Source organism: Octopus sinensis, linkage group LG1 (genome assembly GCF_006345805.1).
Source record: "Octopus sinensis linkage group LG1, ASM634580v1, whole genome shotgun sequence".
In the NCBI taxonomy this organism is placed as follows: domain Eukaryota; kingdom Metazoa; phylum Mollusca; class Cephalopoda; order Octopoda; family Octopodidae; genus Octopus; species Octopus sinensis.
In genome coordinates this window covers 125,771,480-125,791,000 of record NC_042997.1, presented here as the reverse complement: position 1 = coordinate 125,791,000, position 19,521 = coordinate 125,771,480, and the positions used below count along the sequence as shown (strand labels likewise).

The 19,521-nt window shown below is 39.1% G+C and overlaps 1 protein-coding gene across 1 annotated transcript in view; it reads right to left on the bottom strand.

The window, feature by feature from the left end:
* Nucleotides 1-12,314, bottom strand: part of LOC115214023 (sequestosome-1) — a 66,045-nt gene extending 53,731 nt beyond the window's left edge. Inside the window, exon 1 of the mRNA XM_029783048.2 lies at nucleotides 11,605-12,314. Coding sequence (XP_029638908.1) covers nucleotides 11,605-11,779 — 175 coding nt within the window. The 5' untranslated portion in view covers nucleotides 11,780-12,314. The remainder of the gene's footprint in view (nucleotides 1-11,604) is intronic.
* Between the last annotated feature and the right edge of the window lie 7,207 nt (nucleotides 12,315-19,521).

The following is a 19,521-nucleotide window of genomic DNA, read 5'->3' as shown; positions in this document are numbered from 1 at the left end:
GCTTACCAACCACATGGTTCCGGGTTCAGTCCCACTGCGTGGCACCTTGAGCAAATGTCTTCTACTATAGCCTCGGGCCGACCAAAGCCTTGTGAGTGGATTTGGTAGATGGAAACTGAAAGAAGCCCGTCGTATATATGTGTGTGTATATATGTAGGTATGTATGTATGTATGCATGCATGCATGTATGTAATCCAAACATGAAAACACAACAACGCGAGGACGTGGAACAAGTATAGTGTTATTGGACGCTCATATATATATATATATATGTATGCATGTGTGAGATCATAGCTGTGACCTATGCCAGTGTAGCATAACTGGCCCATTTAAGAGTACCCTTCAATCATTGGGCAATAAACTGTGCTCGCAAAGACCTGTTGAGTCAAGAGAAGTCACTGTTGTGGCTGATGCCAGTACCGCCTGATTGGTATCCACGCCGGTGGCACATAAAAGTACCCACTACACTCTCAGAGTGGTTGGTGTTAGGAAGGGCATCCATCTGTAGATACCTTGCCATATCAGATTGGAGCCTGGTGCAGCCTCTTGGCTTGCAAGTCCTTAGTCAAACCATCCAACCCATGCCAGCATGGAAAGTGGACGTTAAACGATGATGATGATGATTATATATATATATATATACATACACAATTATGTGTGTGTGTGTGTTTATCCCTCACCACTGCTTGACAACCAGTGTTGCTGTGTTTACATCCCTATAACTTTACAGTTCAGCAAGGGAGACTGATAGAATAAGTACCAGGCTTTAAAAATAAGTATTGGGGTCGATTCATTTAATTAAAATTCTTCGAGGCCATGCTCCAGCATGGCCACAGTCTAATGATTGAAATAAAAGGTGTGCTGCTGTTGGTGGCATGGTATTGATGGTAATGCTGTTGTTGTTGTTTAGCTCTAGGCCAGTTCTGATCCAGTATACCTATGATTGAAATATTCTAACCATGACTATCCTGTCCTTTATGCTGACTTGCTGTATAAAGGACTATATTACTCAATATGTCATTTGCTTTTATTCTATCTATCTTTACGTTCTGAGTTCAAATTCCACCAAGGTTGACTTTGCCTTTCATCCTTTCAGAGTTGATAAATTAAGTACCAGTTGCATACAGGGGTCAGTCTAATTGACTGGCCCCCCTCCCACAAAATTTTGAGCCTCGTGCCTAAAGTAGAAAAGAATATGTCATTTGCTTTTTATTTTAAGGTGAGAGAGTAAGATTTGAAAGACATATACTTACTTTTTCTAGCAGGCTGACTAACTATGTTGTAGGCACCAGTGGCACAGAGTGGGTTGTCAGGCCTCAGGGCAAAGCAGGTACTGACGGCAGAGTGTGCTATATTTTTTATTTATTATTGCTATTTTATAGCTTTTTCTTCTGAAGTTTTGCACCCCTAAAAATTTTGAACACAGGACAACTACCCTTGTGGTCCTGTTCCTGATATGCTGCTGGTTGGCACTATATGTGTTGTTGCTTAGTTCCAAGTCACTCTTCATATAGCATACCTAGGGTCATGCTTGACCATTCCATCTTTTATTCATCATCATCATTATTTATGTCCACTTTTCTAAGCTTGCATGTGTCAGCTGGAATCTGTTGAGGCAAATTTTCTACAGCCATATTCCTGTTCTGTGACCAACCTGCACCTGTTTCCATTTAAGGTAATATTTTTCCGATGGTCAGACATGCTTTTCACAAAAGATTGGAAATGAAGAATCTAACTGTATGATGATGATAATGATGCCTATTTACAACCAAGTGATGCCTCAACATGGGCACACACACACACACACACACACACACACACACATACACACACATACACACACACATGATAGGCTTCTGTAAGTTTCTTTCTACCAAATCCACTCACAAGGCTTTGATTGGCCTTGGACTATAGAACCCAAGACAGTATAGTTGGGAAACAAACTTCTTAATCACACAGCCGTAATAAGTCTTGGATTACATTGCCAAATGTGCTCTTTTTTCAAAAACACTTGGGTGTGAATTGAAGAAAATTAGACTGGTAATCAGGGGCATAGCCAGGGTAAACGGCACCCAGGGCAAGTGTCAAAATTGCACCCCCCCTCCAGCCAAAAAGTGTTGATCTTGGCCAAAATTGTGCCCCACCTCAAAGTAGCACTCAGGGCATGTGCCCTGCTTGCCTCACCTTAGCTACACTCCTGTTGGTAATATTATACAATAAGATTAAGGCAGTGAGCTGGCAGAATTGTTAGCACACCAGACAAAATGCTTTGAGGTGTTTCATCTGTCTCTATGGTCTTAGTTCCAATTCTGCTGAGATTGACTTTGTTTTGCATCATTTCGCAAATGATAAATTAAATACCAGTTAAGAACTGGGGGTCAGTGTAATTGACTAGCCTCACTCCTACCAAAAGTTTCAGGCCTTGTATCTATAGTTGAAATAATTATTATACAATAGGTGTGGCTGTGTGGTAAGAAGTTTGCTTCTCAGCCACATGGTTTTGGGCTCATTGCATGGCACCATGGGCAAGTGTCTTCTACTATAGCCACAGGCTGACCAAAGTCTTGTGAGTGGATTTGGTAGATGGAAACTGAGAGAAGCATGTTGTATATTTATATATATATATATATATATATACTTTATTTAAAAGCAGCAGAAATTCACATTGTTTCACATTTATGTGTTTACTCCGGTATATAAATATATATATATATATGTATAAGGGTGAAAAGGGACACACGAGTTGATATATATAAAAAAACAAGTCAAAATAGAAAATGCTAAAATAATTTTATAAAGAACATTTCAGTACCGGTTTCGGTCATTTTGAGACCTTTTCAACTGTAACGATTAAATAATTAAATTTAGAAAAATTAGAAGAAAAGTTTTTTTAAAGGAATATTTGTATAGTGTTCAGATATAAGTGGCATTCTGCCTTTCTCTGACTCCCTTGTTTGCACCAGTGCAAACAAGGGAGTCAGAGAAAGGCAGAATGCTACTTATATCTGAACACTACTATAGAAATATTCCTTTAAAAAAACTTTTCTTCTAATTTTTCTAATTTAATTATTTAATCGTTACAGTTGAAAAGGTCTCAAAATGACCGAAACCGGTACTGAAATGTTCTTTATAAAATTATTTTAGCATTTTCTATTTTGACTTGTTTTTTCATATATATATATATATATATATATATATATATATATATATATACATGTATGTATGTTAATAGTTATTGCCAAGCTAACATGGCATTCCAGGAAAATAGGGCGGATGCTGCCGTTGATTAGCTCCAAGACGCTATCGCCTCTAGCTAGCTATGTGACACACGAACCTGTGTCCATTATAACCTTCGAACAGGGGAGGTCAGCCACTTCCCCTTGCTGGTCTGGCATCTACAGACTAGTTTCGGGGTATTTGCCCCTTATCAACAGCCTTTAGAGAGATTTAGAAATATTATTTCTATTTTGGAATACCAGTGTATGTATTCCACTGAATTTAGGTAAATAACACTTCGAAGAGATGGTCAGCAGCAATGCTTGCTGGGTTTGGCTGCTCTTGGTTGTTTTTTTTTTGTTGGTCAGTTATCTTTAGCATTTTGACAGAAAAAAGTCATTCTAAAATTGTTTTTTAACAAAAGCATGCCCAAACAAGTCAAATGCTTCCACAGAGCAGGTTTTACAGCCACATCATCCAAACCGACCGGGTGAAACCGGGCTTAGCTGTTAGTGTATATATATGTGCAAACTGTATAAGAGTCCATAAGTCAGGAACAAATGCACTCGTATATCTGTCAGTAGGGTGGGTATATTAATCAAAGTGTACAGTATTAGATATCCATTACGGTTGATCTTTCCAATTAGTTTCACACTAATGCAGTGTAAGGTTAAAGTTCAATTATGTAACCCTGCACTCTTCAGAGGTAGCCATTATGAAATGAAATATAGCAGCTACTCTCTATTTTCAGAGATTTAATAGACACATCCAGCTTGTAGTTGCAATGAAAAAATGTTGAAATGAAAAGTGGTTAAGTTAAGAACTATGTCACTTGGAATTAAAAGCATCATCTTTGGGAGTGGTTTTGTTGCAAGTTGGTGGGATTTTTCTGGAAAAAGGTTTTTGGCAAATGTGTGTATCTTTAAGGTTGGTATTCTTGTGGGAATGGAATGCATTTAGTGGTGCTATATGAATAGCCTTTGTCAGGGATGGGTGGGTGGGTGGGGTGTTACATATCTGTATTCATTAGTGTGTTTTCTTTCTTTTATGTATTGGTTAAATTCGTGGGGCCTTTTGTGTGTGCAAGGAGGTTGTGGATAAAAGCTATTGGGTAGGTGTCCACCATGTTGGAGCATGTGTGTTTGTTAGTAGGTGCGTTAGTCAAACTTTTTGCTGGACTCCCAGGTAATGATGGAGGGCCGAAGTTGGGGGTCTGGCAATTATAGTCATGATGGGACATGCAGCTATGTAGTTTGTACTACCTTTTATATGGGCAAAGACTAAAAATTTCACTTCTGCTGTTCAGGTAGATGCCTGGGCGCTGGGAGTCCTTTAAAATCACTCTTTTCTCAGTCAGGCATGATCTGTGCTTCCTGCTGCTTTTGAAGTATGCTTTACATTACTCTAAAATCCTCCACTTTATTCTGTATGTGGTAGTGCTTTCTTTGAATGACCATATGTGCTTGGCCAAAGTTGTGGCATTACATCTCTCCAGGATGTTAGAGGACTTGTGGTTGTTATAGTGGATTCTGAAGGGGACTTTGTATGTTTGGTTGCCAATTTGGTCCTATTGCTGTCGCTTCTGCCTCATATACAACAACCTCTGTATTACAGTGAGCATTCAGTGGACACATTGAGTTACCCCTACATGGACATCCTGCCTGTGTCTCAGGTATGGGTCTACCTACTAAAATCTTTTTTACATTGGTTGTACAGCTAAAGGAAATTCTCAGGGTGTGCTTATTAAATATTTTAATGAACCTATTTGTACAGGGGAAGTACTTGTCTATTAAGCTAAGGAAAATCTTACCTACTCGGGTTTTAACACTTAAGAGAAGGGAAGCATGAACCACAACACTTTCCAGTGGCATGTTCTTTTGGAGGGGTTAGGGTCTGGCATGTAACTAATTCTATCCTTGAAATCTCTGGCAGTCAGATAACAAAGAAATTTTTAATGCTGCTACCCTTTACTAAAATGAGGGTGTAATTTGAGTGAGACATGGTTGATATTTCCAGTAGATAGAGTTATCCCCATCTGGCAACAGTAGTTGATATTATTTAGCCCCAGGTCAACCTTGATCAGACACACACGTGATCAAAGCTATTCTGGCCATAACTATCTTGTCTCTAGGTCTACATTATTCAATGTGTCCTTTTTATTAAAATAGCAATCTAAGGGAGACTTAGCTTCTATTTCTAGCAGGTCAAGTGACGACCACATTGGGGTTTTTCAATGTCTCTCTTTGGAATAGTGCAGATGGACTTGGGTGGAGTTAAAAAGTGATTGTTCTTCTGTATTTACCTTTGGTGGTATTTACCCAGCACAGCATGGATGAACAGACAAAACTTATGGGTTTACTAAAGCAACAGCTGTTATTTTGTGTATATGCTTTCTCTGTATTTGAATTGCCTAAAGGGGGTGGATAACTATCAAACTACCTACCTACTTACCTACCTATCTGCCTACCTACTACACACACACACTCATACATACATACAATACTTCCGTTATACATATACATATATATATATATATATCATCATCATCATCATCATTTAGCGTCCGTTTTCCATGCTAGCATGGGTTATATATATATATAAACACATATATATGAAGACAAACTTCAAATGGGAATGAAGATGACGTATGTATATATGTGTGTGTGTGTGTGCACGTGTGTGTGTGTGCACATGTGTGCATGTGATGTGTGTATGGTCTTGAGTTCAGTTTCACTGCGCAGCATCTTAACCCTTTTGTTACCAACCTGGCTGAAACTGACTCTGGCTCTGTAGTACAAATGTCATATTTTCATAAGTTTTGAATTAAAATCTTTCACCAAACCTTAGTCACAATTAATGTTCCTAAAACTAGCTTAATGATAACTAAGTTATTTTACTAAATTCTTTGTTATACTCTCTCTCTTTTACTTGTTTCAGTCATTTGGCTGTGGCCATGCTGGAGCACTGCCTTTAGTCGAGCAAAATGACCCCAGGATTTATTCTTTGTAAGCCTAGTACTTATTCTATACACACACATACACACACCATACATACATACTACATACATACATACATACATACATACTATACATATACATATATATATATATTGTATAGAGGGCATTATTACACATAAATGCCCACACTAGGAGGGACAAGTCATTACTACCAATGTAGTAATGACTTTGTCCCTCCTAGTGTGAGGCATTTATGTGTAATAATGCCCCTATACAATATAGATTATATTAATTTGTTCAAAAGAAAAAATTATTTTCGAATTCTTTTCTTTTATGAGGTTTTTCACGCTAGCTACCCCGATAATTTCTTGTTAAGATCCCTTATTAAGAGATTATCCTTAATTGTTAAACTTATATATATATATTATATATATACACATATATACGACATGCTTCTTTCAGTTTCTGTCTACCAAATCCACTCACAAGGCTTTGGTCAGCCCAAGGCTATAGTAGAAGACTATAGGGACTGAACCCAGAACCATTAAAATAATTGAGAGAAAAACAGAGCATCTCAAAATAAGGAATGGGTTAAGCAAGTGTCTTCTAGTATAACTCTGAGCAACAATTTACAGTAGGGATAGCCCCTCCCTTACCCCCATCTCATCTGTTGTACCTGGCCTGCTGTACTAACAACAACAGCAACAACAACAACAACACATTCCCTCCTGGAGGTGCCTCTTCTGCCACCCAATGCCTCCTATTGTCTTTATCTCACTACCTACCCTTACACCTCTAGGGGCCCTCTAGCATTTCATCCTCTCACTGAACCTCGCCCCTCCCCCGCTGCACCCACTACTCCCCCTATCCCTCTCTCAGCCCTCCCTCCACTGCTCATCATCTGGGATGCTTTCTCTATACCCACACCCTGCTCTCCCCTTTACTTCTACTCCACCTCCAAGCATTCTACTATACCTCACTGCATTCACCCACAACTAGTCCACCCCACCCCACCCTCTATCTCCTTTCTCTCTCCCTATAGCTCCTCTGTCCCCTCAATACACCTCATCTTTTTCCTCTCACCCTCTGGCCCATTCCACGACCCCTCACCTCTCATTCCTTCAATGGCTCTCCCAGATTTCTTCGCTTATTTCTCTCTACCTGTCTAATCTGTTGCTCCCTACCTCCCAGCTTCCTTTTGCACTCAGCCTTAAAATGTAAGATGGCCATAACCCCACTCCCTATACAACCCACCCTCATCACTTTTCTGCTCTGACATCCCTTTTATGAATATACCCACCCACTCACACTTCCCTTTCTCTTGTTCCTGTCATACTCCCTCTCCTAACTACATACATACACTAATACACACACAGAACACATACATGCATACACACACACACACATACATACATACATGCAAGCATACATACATCCATACATACATACATACATACATACATATACACATACATACATATATACGTACATACAAGCAAAAATCTTGAAATAAACTGAATAATGACATACAACATACATACATACATCATACATACATACATAAAAACAAAAATACCCTGTTGTTGATGTTGAAATTCCAATGGAGCTTTGAATCTAGGTTTCTCTATTGGCAAGAAATCTTGAAATAAACTGAATAAAGACTTATATACGTGTACATACATACATACATGTATAATATATCATATATATCTTGCCCAAGGGAAACGCATCAAGTTGAAAATCATTTCACTGAAGACATCTTCGCAATTTGAAGACAAAACTGTGCATGTGTGTGTGTGTGCATGTATGTGTGCATGTGTGTTCAAAAGTCAGTAAAAGAAACAAATGAGTTATCTCCCTTGCTGCTTGCAGTTTCCTCCTCAGGTTAACGCTAAGTTAATAAAAAAAAAAATCACTGGAATAAGAAGTGGATCCTTTCTTAAGGTCAGCTGGTGGAAACTACGGCCACGTTTCAATAATATTAGATTTTATCGGGAAGTGTTTTTTTCACAAACAGTTGACTTAGATCAAATTTAGGTATAGAAAGGGGACAGTATTTACGTGGAATATGTATAACGATCACAAACCGTATCAAAGTGCCTTCCTGAGACATAGGCCCATAAAGCCGGTTTCCTGGATTGAGTAGGGTATAATATATTCCCCACCCTTGAACAGGATACCAGTCTGTCGTAAGATTATCCATTTTGCCAGCTGAGTGAATAAATTCCAATAGTATTTAAAATTGGTCATTCCAAGTATAGAGTTTGTACACATTGCCATTGAAGGGCTTTATTTAAAGTGACCTAAAAGTAGTTATCTTGACTGACCACTAACTGGTACACTTTCCCTGTCTTCATCTCTTTGTTATCACTCTCCTTGTTTTTCTTTTTTACTTTTTTCTTTCTTTACTTTATTCCTCTCTTCCTGTTTTTTCTTTTTTCTTCTTTTTTTCTTCTCTTTTTTTCTCTTTTCTTTATTCCTCTCTTCCTGTTTTCGATTTGACCTAACAAATACATTCCCTACTTTTAGGTCACTTTCAATAGCACTGTGTACAAACTCTATACTTGGAATGACCAATTTTAAATACTATTGCAATTTACTCACAAGGTATTGGAATCTTATATGTATACCATTCTGCCTAAATAATAGATCTACAAATGCAATATCCCTCCATATCTCACATCTATTTTCATCCCCCCCATTTCACTCTCTATTTCATATCTTATCTAAATTAATTATTGCTAAACCATCTCTCTCACACATTACCTCTACCGTCCTCCGATGAATGGATAATAATATATCTTGGAAACAGCTGTAATACCATTCTATTTTATAAATGTTATATAAAATCTTCACAGCCTATGGTTTTTTTTTTTATCTCATTAACGGATATATATATATATATATATTATTGGGTCTTACATGTATAATATAATGAGTTGAAACACATTATGTTTTCGAAGACAAGCACTCACTTCATACGTGTTTAAAATCTCTCTCTCTATATATATATATATACCGGAGTAAACACATAAATGTGAAACAAGGTGGAAAAAAGAGTACTCAAATACCAGTGGTAGAGTAATATGCTTTATTTTAAGCAGCAGAAAATTCAACAAAATCTGTTACTCTGAGTTTCTCGTTGCCGTTCATCAGACAGTTTTTGCTAGAAAAAACTAGCAAAAACTGTCTGATGAACGGCAACGAGAACTCAGAGTAACAGATTTTGTTGAATTTTCTGCTGCTTAAAATAAAGTATATATATATATATATATATATATATATATATATATAAAGAAATAAGGGAAATAACTTCAACGTTCTCAACCTTTAGCTTTTCGATTAAGGCCCTAAAGATTGCTATAAGTTTGAGGAATCCTCCAGTTTAATGTTTAATAATGGTTATATACAACAGTAGCATAAATCCCCCACCTCCATCACGCATATACGCGTACATATGGCAATATTTTTTTTTATATCCGTAATAATGGTTTCTGATTAAGGAACAAGGGCTCACAGTTTCGAAAAGGAGATTTTAGCCGATACAACCGATCCCAGTGCTAGACTCGTACTTTATTTGGTAATGTTTCGGTTTTAGTACATGACGTTAGTTGCTTTGTCGAACATATGAAAAACAATGTTGTACATTTACTCGTAACATCATCGATTTTTACCGAAAGATCGATTGCCCTTTATTTTATCGACCCTCTGAGGGGTAAAAGGTAAGGGTGACCGCAGCGGGATTTGAACTCAGGACGTATAGAGCAGGAACAAACACCGCAAAGCATTTTGTTCGACACTCTATACTTATACAGAATAGTTTCGACAAACGATAGTGAAGGTTTTTGCCAGGCTGAAAGTTTTTACACGAAGCTAAACTGAAAGTCCGAATCTTTTTTATATTACGCCTGTAAATCGAACAGTTCTATATTACACGCATACATACATACAACACACATACATACATACATACATACATACCACATACATACACACACACATACATACATACATACATACATGTGTGTGTATATATGTGCATACATGCACACATATATACACACATTTATATATATACACACACATATACATTACACATACATATATATGCATACGCATGCATAAATAAATATAAATAAATGTATATAAATATATATATACATACATATATACATACATTTTTATGTACATATATCTGTATACGTCTCTCTTCCCCCCCTCTCTCTCTCTATATATATATACATATATATATGTATGTATAAATACATATATACATACACTATATATATCTGTATTCACACATTTATGTAAAAATTCGTTTAAACTCTTACAGGCAGTTTCTCTTTCTCTCTCTCTCTCTCTCTCCCCCTTCTCTCTCTCACACACACACAATACACACACACACACACACACACACACATAATACACAGACATTTTCCAACTCTTTCCCAGATTTGCTAGAAATTCTACTGGAACCATTACAGGTCTCCTGCAATAACAATAATGACATAAACCAAACAGATGTCTGTTCTGTTTGATTCCATTTGTTTCTGCTTTTCTTCCCCCCCCACCGCTGCTTCACTGTTCGTTATTTGATGTTACAGTCGTCACATTTAATCAGAAACACCAACTATAACAAACAATCATGTTCACATAGAGAGACATAACTATATACAGGTAACAAACACCGACACGATCACATCTACACACACACACACACACGCAAGCACACACTCATAGATGTGTACTAGGATATTTACATACACCCCAGCACAGGAGGAAACTGCGCAACACAACACAACACAACACACATACCAGTATGTCAAAATAACGCACCCTCTCTCCGACAGTCATACTAATTCAAATCCACAGAAAAACAAAACAAAATCTCTCTCTCTCACACATACACATACTCTCTCTCTCTTTCTCTCACGCATACGCAATCATACCAACGTATAAACACACACACTTGCACATACGTAAACAAAACATCAACTTTACAATTAGTTCGCTTCTTCTCTCGTGGTTACCTTCATGTGTTCGTTCGATCGTTCCAAAAAGTCCATCTCTTGGGATGTGGAACACAAATCAAATAGTTAAATCGCCGCTTATCTTCTTTCTTTTTCCTGTCCTTCTGTCTCTCTTCATTCATTCTTGTCTGAGATTGAATAAAGACATGTAATATATCTTCCAGACAAACTCACCGCCGCTGCACACACAGCTATTATTCTTTATGGACGACTAAAACCTATAATTAAATTTTTGTTTAAAACTTTGTTTGGGTAGAAACAAAGTTTAGGAAGAGAGCGAGAGAGGGCGAGAGAGAGAGCGAGAGAGAGAGAGAGAGAGAGAGAGAGAGAGAGAGAGAGAGAGAGAGAGAGAGAGAGAGAGAGAAGGACCGTAGCAAAGCTGGGATGTGAAAACAACTTACCTTTCCAGTGTAAATTGATTCCAGTTCGGTTCAAACTAGGAAACACTTCATATACTTTATCCTCAAGTTGGTGGTAGTTCCTGACAGTATTGTCCGATACATTGAACCTTCGTATCTCAACGGAATCAGTCTTAGATCGACCTGAAAGGATATATGCCTTGATTGTCAATGACATGTTTAGCGATCCTCCTTCGTTCTTTTATTATTGTTGATATTATTCAGAGGAGAGAGAGAGAGAGAGAGAGAGAGAGAGAGAGATCTCGTTCGTTTATCTCTCTCGCTCTGAGTTAAGTTCGAAAGAATACTGTTCGTAGATATTTCTAGAAGTTGACGATTATTCGACGTAAAAAGGGAATCCATTCATCCGGGCTGTAATCATTTTGTGAAATCTAGCAGAGACTATTACATTAAAAGTCACAAGAGATGGTCACAAACCCTAAAAATCCAACCAGACCGAAGCTAACTCGGATGGGGAGGGGTGAGTAGAAGAAGTCGGTGATGTATGAATTAATTAGTTGCAAACATTTGTGAGGAAGAGCTGAAGCAGGCGAAATGCGATTCGAAATTCTTGTGGGTGGGTATAAATATAAATATATATATATCTGAACAAGTCACTACTAATGAGAAGCCCTCGCAGAATCCTATTTGGTTCTGTTCTGGCAAGCAGCTAGACTAGAGTAAGATGCTATTTATGACGGCTATAACATAGTTCCCACTGACGTCACGTAGCTAGCTTCCACTATATTTTAAAATAGGTACGTTTTTAACCAGTAAGTAAATAAATGTGCGTGAAACTTCTCAAAAGAATGATTTCTCATTTTGACTAAACGCCAATTCACGGTAGGAAAAGGGTATACACGACCGATTCTGTGACAGAATGTTAGTGGTACTTATACAAGCTAACGAGGGAGCTAACATCTACGTGATTAGTCAACCAGCTAGACATAATAGCCAAATCTTCAAATCACTCCTTACGGATTTGAAGATGAGCATATTGGATAACGTGACTCCAAACAAATTGAATCTGAAAAACAAGAAGACGGGACAGTCACAACTGACCTGGGACAAAACAATTCTAAGAACTGGGACTTATACAAACCTTTAGAAAGAACCTCTGTGTGCTCGTTCAAACCTTTAGAAACAACCAGCAAATCTTTCTGATATTACATCCTACTGTTTTCGAAAGATAGTAGGACACCTTGAATATTGTAGTCTTAGATAGACAACGCCGAGAGAAAGCCTGAATGGTTGTAACTGGAATGCCCTTTGTCATAAATCTACGCGAACAGGCAGTAGCGTAGCTAGAGGGGCCAAGGAGAGCTGTTCGTCCCGGGGAGACTTTTACGAGAGTAGCACTGTTTTGGTCTGCTGTATAAGCCTGTATGGCAGTGGTCCTCAACCAGGGACCATATGACCCTAGGGAGTCCAAATAAGACTTTGGGGGATCCACATTATTATTTTAAGTGTCCATGAAAACAATGTTTCTTTGCCGGAAACAGCTCAGTTTCCTCCTCTAACGTTTTACGTTGTTCAACACAAGTTAATGTGTGAAAAACAAAAACACGAGTTCCGAAAGAAATATCTATAAAACTAGTTTTAAAGGTCGAATGGCGATGGGAGTCCTCCAGAATAGAATAGTAATCAAAGGGATGCATAGATAAAAGATGGTTGAAAACCACTGCTGTATAGGATTCGGGGCCTGGGGGAAGGAAGAAGCGGTAAACTCATTGGTTACTCCGGTTGGAACACACTTTAGCTACGTTACTGCAAACAGGGCTTATCTAATAAACGGTGACCGGTAATAAACTTTTCTGCTATAGGCACAAGGCCTGAAATTTTGGAGAGGAGATAGTCGATCACATCAACCCCAATACTCAACTGGTACTTATTTTATCGACTCCGAAAAGATAAAAGGCAGAGTCGACCTCGGCGGAAATTGAACCCAGAACGTCACAGCAGACGAAATACCTATTTCTATTTCTTTACTACCCAGAAGTGGATAAACACAGAATGGACAAACGGATTAAGTCGATTATATCGACCCCAGTGCGTAACTGGTACTTATTTAATCGACTCCGAAAGGATGAAAGGCAAAGTCGACCTCGGCGGAATTTGAACTCAGAACGTAGCGGCAGACGAAATACCTATTTCTTTACTACCCACAAGGGGCTAAACACAGAGAGGACAAACAAAGACAGACAAAGGGATTAAGTCGATTACATCGACCCCAGTGCGTAACTGGTACTTAATTTATCGACCCCGAAAGGAGGAAAGGCAAAGTCAACCTCGACGGAATTCGAACTCAGAACGTAATGGCAGACGAAATACTGCTAAGCATTTCACCCGGATAAAACCCCTTTTTTCCTGTGACGTTTTTTACCTGTGACTTTTTACCTGGATTCATCTAAACAACTACTTATTTTATCAAACCCAGAAAAATGAATTATAAAGCTAACGACAATGGAACTCAGGACGCAAAGGAAGTGTTTATTTACTGTTAATCAGTTCGTCAGTGTTCCACTTCTCCCGTCCCACTGTTCCTTTATTAATGGATTCTAACAAGGGCAAACATCTTGAGGGATGGCTCAGTCGATTACGTATGTACACCCTTATACGCCATCTATCTATCTATCTATATCTATCTATCTATCTATCTATCTATCTATCTATCTATCTATCTATCTATCTATCTATCTATCTATCTGTCTATCTATCTATCTGTCTATCTATCTATCTGTCTATCTATCTATCTGTCTATCTGTCTATCTGTCTGTCTGTCTGTCTGTCTATTTATTTATTCATAGAATTCAAAATTTGGATCGCTCGTTGTTGATATACTGAATGCAGCGAACCTTGAATATATTAATTAGAATTAATTATGCAGTGACAAAAAAACATTGACTAATACTATTTTGGGGCTTAAAGTGGTGAGCTGGCAGAATTGTTAGCACACCAGGCGAAATGCTTAGCGTCATTTTGTCCGGAATGTGGTTAGCACTTCTGAACTTTTTGATTATGCCAGTAAGATCTTGATATCGCAGATACTGTCAGTAGTCTTCCATGAATCCCTCACTGCACATCGTAGCTAAAACTGGATGAGTGAAATAGAAAACAACAACGAAGATCCCCCCCCACCTTAAAAACTCCAGTATTTGACTGGTACTTTATCTATTGCTACCTAAAAGAAAAAGCTAGTTTTATTTCTTTATTGCCCACAAGGGGCTAACATACAGGGGACAAACAAGGACAGACAAACGGATTAAGTCGATTACATCGAATCAGTGCGTAACTGGTACTTAATTTATCGAACCCGAAAGGATGAAAGGCAAAGTCGACCACGGCGGAATTTGAACTCAGAACGTAGCGGCAGACGAAATACCTATTTCTTTACTACCCACAAGGGGCTAAACACAGAGAGGACAAACAAGGACAGACAAACGGATTAAGTCGATTATATCGACCCCAGTGCGTAACTGGTATTTAATTTATCGACCCCGAAAGGATGAAAGGCAAAGTCGACCTCGGTGGAATTTGAACTCAGAACGTAGCGCCAGACGAAATACCACTAAGCATTTCGCCCGGCGTGCTAACGTTTCTGCCAGTTCGCCGCCTTAAGAAAAAGCTAGTCTTGGTAAGATTTGAGCACAGAACCAAATGCCGAAAAGTATTTTACACTGATTGTTTAAAGAGTCTGCTAAATCGCCAATTCACATCTCTTAGCATAAACAACGACGATAATAATGGGTCACAGCAAAAGTCTCTACGTGATTACTTCACATGCTTGAAATAGCAGCTAAATTTCCTTCAAATCACACCGTCTTTAAGACAGGAAGGACAAAGTCTAGGATAAACAAGATGAAATGTTCACTGCCGGGACATCTTTGGGATCTTTACCTTTTGACCGACAGATTTAAAAAAATAATTTTTTGTAACCAAACATTTTCAAACTTCGGCCCTGGTAGAATATGTCATATAAAACATCTTTTACTCTTAGCATTTTTGAGAAAAACTTATATTTACGAAGTTATTTCACGTTAAAGTTGTCCTATTTCGGTAATTTCAACCAATCAATGACGTGTATTCAGCTGAATAGAATTACTGCTGTCGTTTGTCAATAAGAACTTCCGGCGGTGTATATTTGATATTAAGTCTTTTTCCTGGTCGAGGCTGACCCTGGGCTAAACAACGACATCGACGGAAGCGGCGGTGGCTACAATAACAATAATAACTTCTAAACTTGCCACGAAAGGGCGCATTTTATGAGAGAGAATAATCGATTATGTTTTAACCTCAGTACGTGACTGGTATAGAAATATTTCAAATTTCAATTCAAATTTTAATTCAAGGCTAGCATTTTCGGGGGAGAGAGTTAAGTCGATTACAACGACCTCGGTGTCCAAACGGTACTTAATTTGTTGGCCTCAAAAGTCGACCTTGGCAGAATTTGAGACTGGTACAGAAATATTCTTTTCTACTCTAGGCACAAGGCCCGAAATTTTTGGGGAGGGAGCCAGTCGATTAGATCGACCCCTGTCCGCACCTGATATTTATTTTATCGACACCGAAAGGATGAAAGGCAAAGTCGACTTCGGCGGAATTTGAACTCAGAACTGGTATAGAAATATTAAGAGGTAAAATCTGTCTCGGCGCGGTCTGAATTCAGACCACCCTTCCGCCTCACCCCCCCCCCCCAAAAAAAAAACAAAAACAAAACACAAAACCAACAAAGAAACTGAATATTGTATGATATTTAGTTCGGCGCTCCACCCAGCACTGTCTTAAGGCATAGACACACTGGTCAGTTGTCCGACAGCCTCAAGGACCTAGGGGACTCAATGCTAATTTATGTATGCTGTAGTTATGCCTATAGAGTTCATAGTGTTTTACTTTGCCCGTTGGTTCGTAATGATATTCGTCCGCTGTTGTCAACGATGACCAGGGAGAAGAAGATGGACCATGCTGCGTCCGGCTATAGCTGACCAGGCTGAAGCATGCTCGGAAGTTTCTGCTACAGGTCAGCTACTGGTGACCTACTGGGAATGAAGGCAAAGAGTTGGCCCTGGACTTGCGCAGCTCACGTTCTCTTTGTGCTCCCGCGATCTTGTTCTGTTCGTAGGAGGTGGTACCTCTGTTGGTGCAGTTACACTGGGCAAGGTGGTCCGGTGTCTGCATTTCCCAGGTGTTGCGGTTGATCTAAAAGCACTTCAGAGAGGCTTTAAATATGTCTTTGGAGCGCTTTTACCTTGGTCTTTGCCTGTAGTCTCAGCAGGTTGAAGAGTCTGCCATCAATCCTGAGTCTGATCTTGACTCTGGTTTCGTCGATGTTGCGGAAAGCATCCGTCACTATGGTTCAGAACATCATGTTGAACAGCATAGGTGTAAGTACTCAGCCTTGCTTCATTCCGTTGGTGACTGGAAATGCAACGGAAGAATCTCCATTGTCCAGCACCTGAGCGAGCATGCCGTCATGAAGGTGACGCACTGGGCTAATGAATTTGTCTGGGCAGCCGAACTTTTCTATGATCATCCAAAATCCCTCATGACTGACGGTGTCTAAGGCCTTTGTTAAGTTTTCAAACGTCGTATATAGGTCCCTGTTTTATTCCTGAAACTTCTGGAGTTAACGTGCTGCAAATTTCATGTTGACTATCCCTGGGCCCTCTCTGAAGTCACTGACTCTCTGGTAGATGCCTGTTTTCTATGTGTTGAGGAGGCGGTTAAGGAGGACTCTTGCGAGCATCATATCAGCAATGTAACGAGATAAATTCCTCAGTGGTTGTCACAGGACTGTCTGTTCTTATTTTTCTTGTAGAGACGGACAATAAAAGCATCCTTGAACTCCCGACAACAATTTCCTGTTGCCATATGGTCTGAAAGAGGTTGGTGAGCTTTTGCGCCAAGACTGTCCCCCACTACCTTGTATATTTCAGCTGAGATGGCGTCAGAGCCTGGCGCCTTGCCATTTGAGAGAAGTTTAACCGCTTTCTGAACCTCTGCATCTGTTGGATGTTCTGCCAGAGAAGTGTTGATGTCAACTGGGGCTTGCGAGCAATAACCTCAGCGTTGATCGAGAAAAGCCTGGCCAGGACTTTGTTGAAGTGTTCTGCCTATCTTTTCAGGGTTGCATTTTTGTCAGTGAGGAAAATAATCCCGTCAGCATTGAGCAGTGGTGATGTTCCAGTTGACTGAAACCCGTAGATGACTTTCAGGGTATCATAGAAGTGCTTGAAGTTGTTGCTGTCAGCATACTTCTGTATTTTATCCACCTTGTTGTTGAGCCAGGAATCCTTCATTTCTCTGAGCTTTGCCTGCATCTTGCTTTTGATAGCAGTCTAGGCTGCTTTCTCGGGAGCCGATCTGCTGTCCTGCTTTTCATCGAGTATCTTCTAAATTTCTTCATTGTTTTCGTCAAACCAGTCTTGGAGTCCACGCGTGTTCTGGCCCAGATGAGTGAGTGCAGTGTTGTATACCACGTCTCTGAACATCACTCAGTCCTCTTTAGCTACTTTTGTACCAATGTCAAGTTGGCTCAGTTTGCTTCTAAGGTCTTCACTGTGGTTCTGTTTCACCTTGTATCGTTCTAATTTGCTGATGTTTAGTCGCCTGTTTGTCCGACAACATTATAGCATCCTTTTAATAATTCTTTCTAACATTTTGCACGAGATCAGCAATATCAAGGAAAGAGGTATGTCGATACCATCGGCCCCTGTACTCGACTTGTTCTTCATTTATCGATTCCTAAAAGATGAAAAGCAAAGTCGACCTCGGTGTAAATTTGAACTCAGAACTTGCCACCTTACCGTCCTTCGAATAACTCATTCTAATTTTGGTAGAAGGCCAGCTATTTTGAAGGGAGGAAACAAGTCGATTACATCGATGCCAACCATTTACTGAAGGAATCGGAAGAAATACCACAAATTATTTTCGTCCAATGCGCTAACGATCCTGCCAGATCGCCGACTTACGCCGCCCTTCTAATAACAATAATAATTATTGCCATTTATTTTTGGAATTTTCCACAAGGACAATGTACAAGAAAATATTAGTGACTTGTTTCATAAAGTGTGTGTGTGTGTGTGTTTGTGTGTGTAGGCGTGCGTTTGCGTAGGGGTTGCATAAGAATATCAAGAATCACCGGACCGGTTGGTCACTCTTGATCATAACGAATAAATTAAGTCTCACATTTCTGTAAGAGAAGCCAACACACATATTTAATATGTATAAAGCTCCGCTGAGGTATTTTCCCTCAGCTCTATTGTTGTTAACACATATTTGTGGTGTAGCAACTTAAAAGTCTATTTTTAGTGTATTCAGTGAATGTGTGTGTGTGTGTGTTAAAACGATTGGAGCGAATTTAGAATATCGCAGTCACATATTGAAATGATTTTACGTAATATCTAAGCACTAAGGTCACCAGATCATCAATTCTCAGCGGGTAGGGGATCAAAGAGAGCGAGTGGTATTCACACTTTTTCCCAAAGCACATGTATAAAGAGAAAATATCTTCGAATGCTGGCCGACACAGCTACATTCTAGAAACGGAGTGCAAATAATAATAATAATAATAAAAAAATGGATATATGAAATAGTTGAGCCATAATATTTGACAACTTTTTGCTTATATAATTCATTTTTATCTCTTTCATCCCGTCGCTTCTCATCTTCACTACATCTCTATTATCTAGACTATGCCAGCAGTAAAAATAATGACGACGACGACCACGACGACGGCGATCACGACGACAACAACAACAAAAGCTGCTGCAGTTTTTGTTGCAGTAGTAACATAACAAAACAGAAGTTTCTAGACAGATAGACAAAAAAAAAAAAAAAAAATCTGCACCTCTAATCAAAATTGTCAGAGAAGCAATACAGAGGTAAGAGATTTCGTGACTGGTGGGCTATAAAAATAAAGAA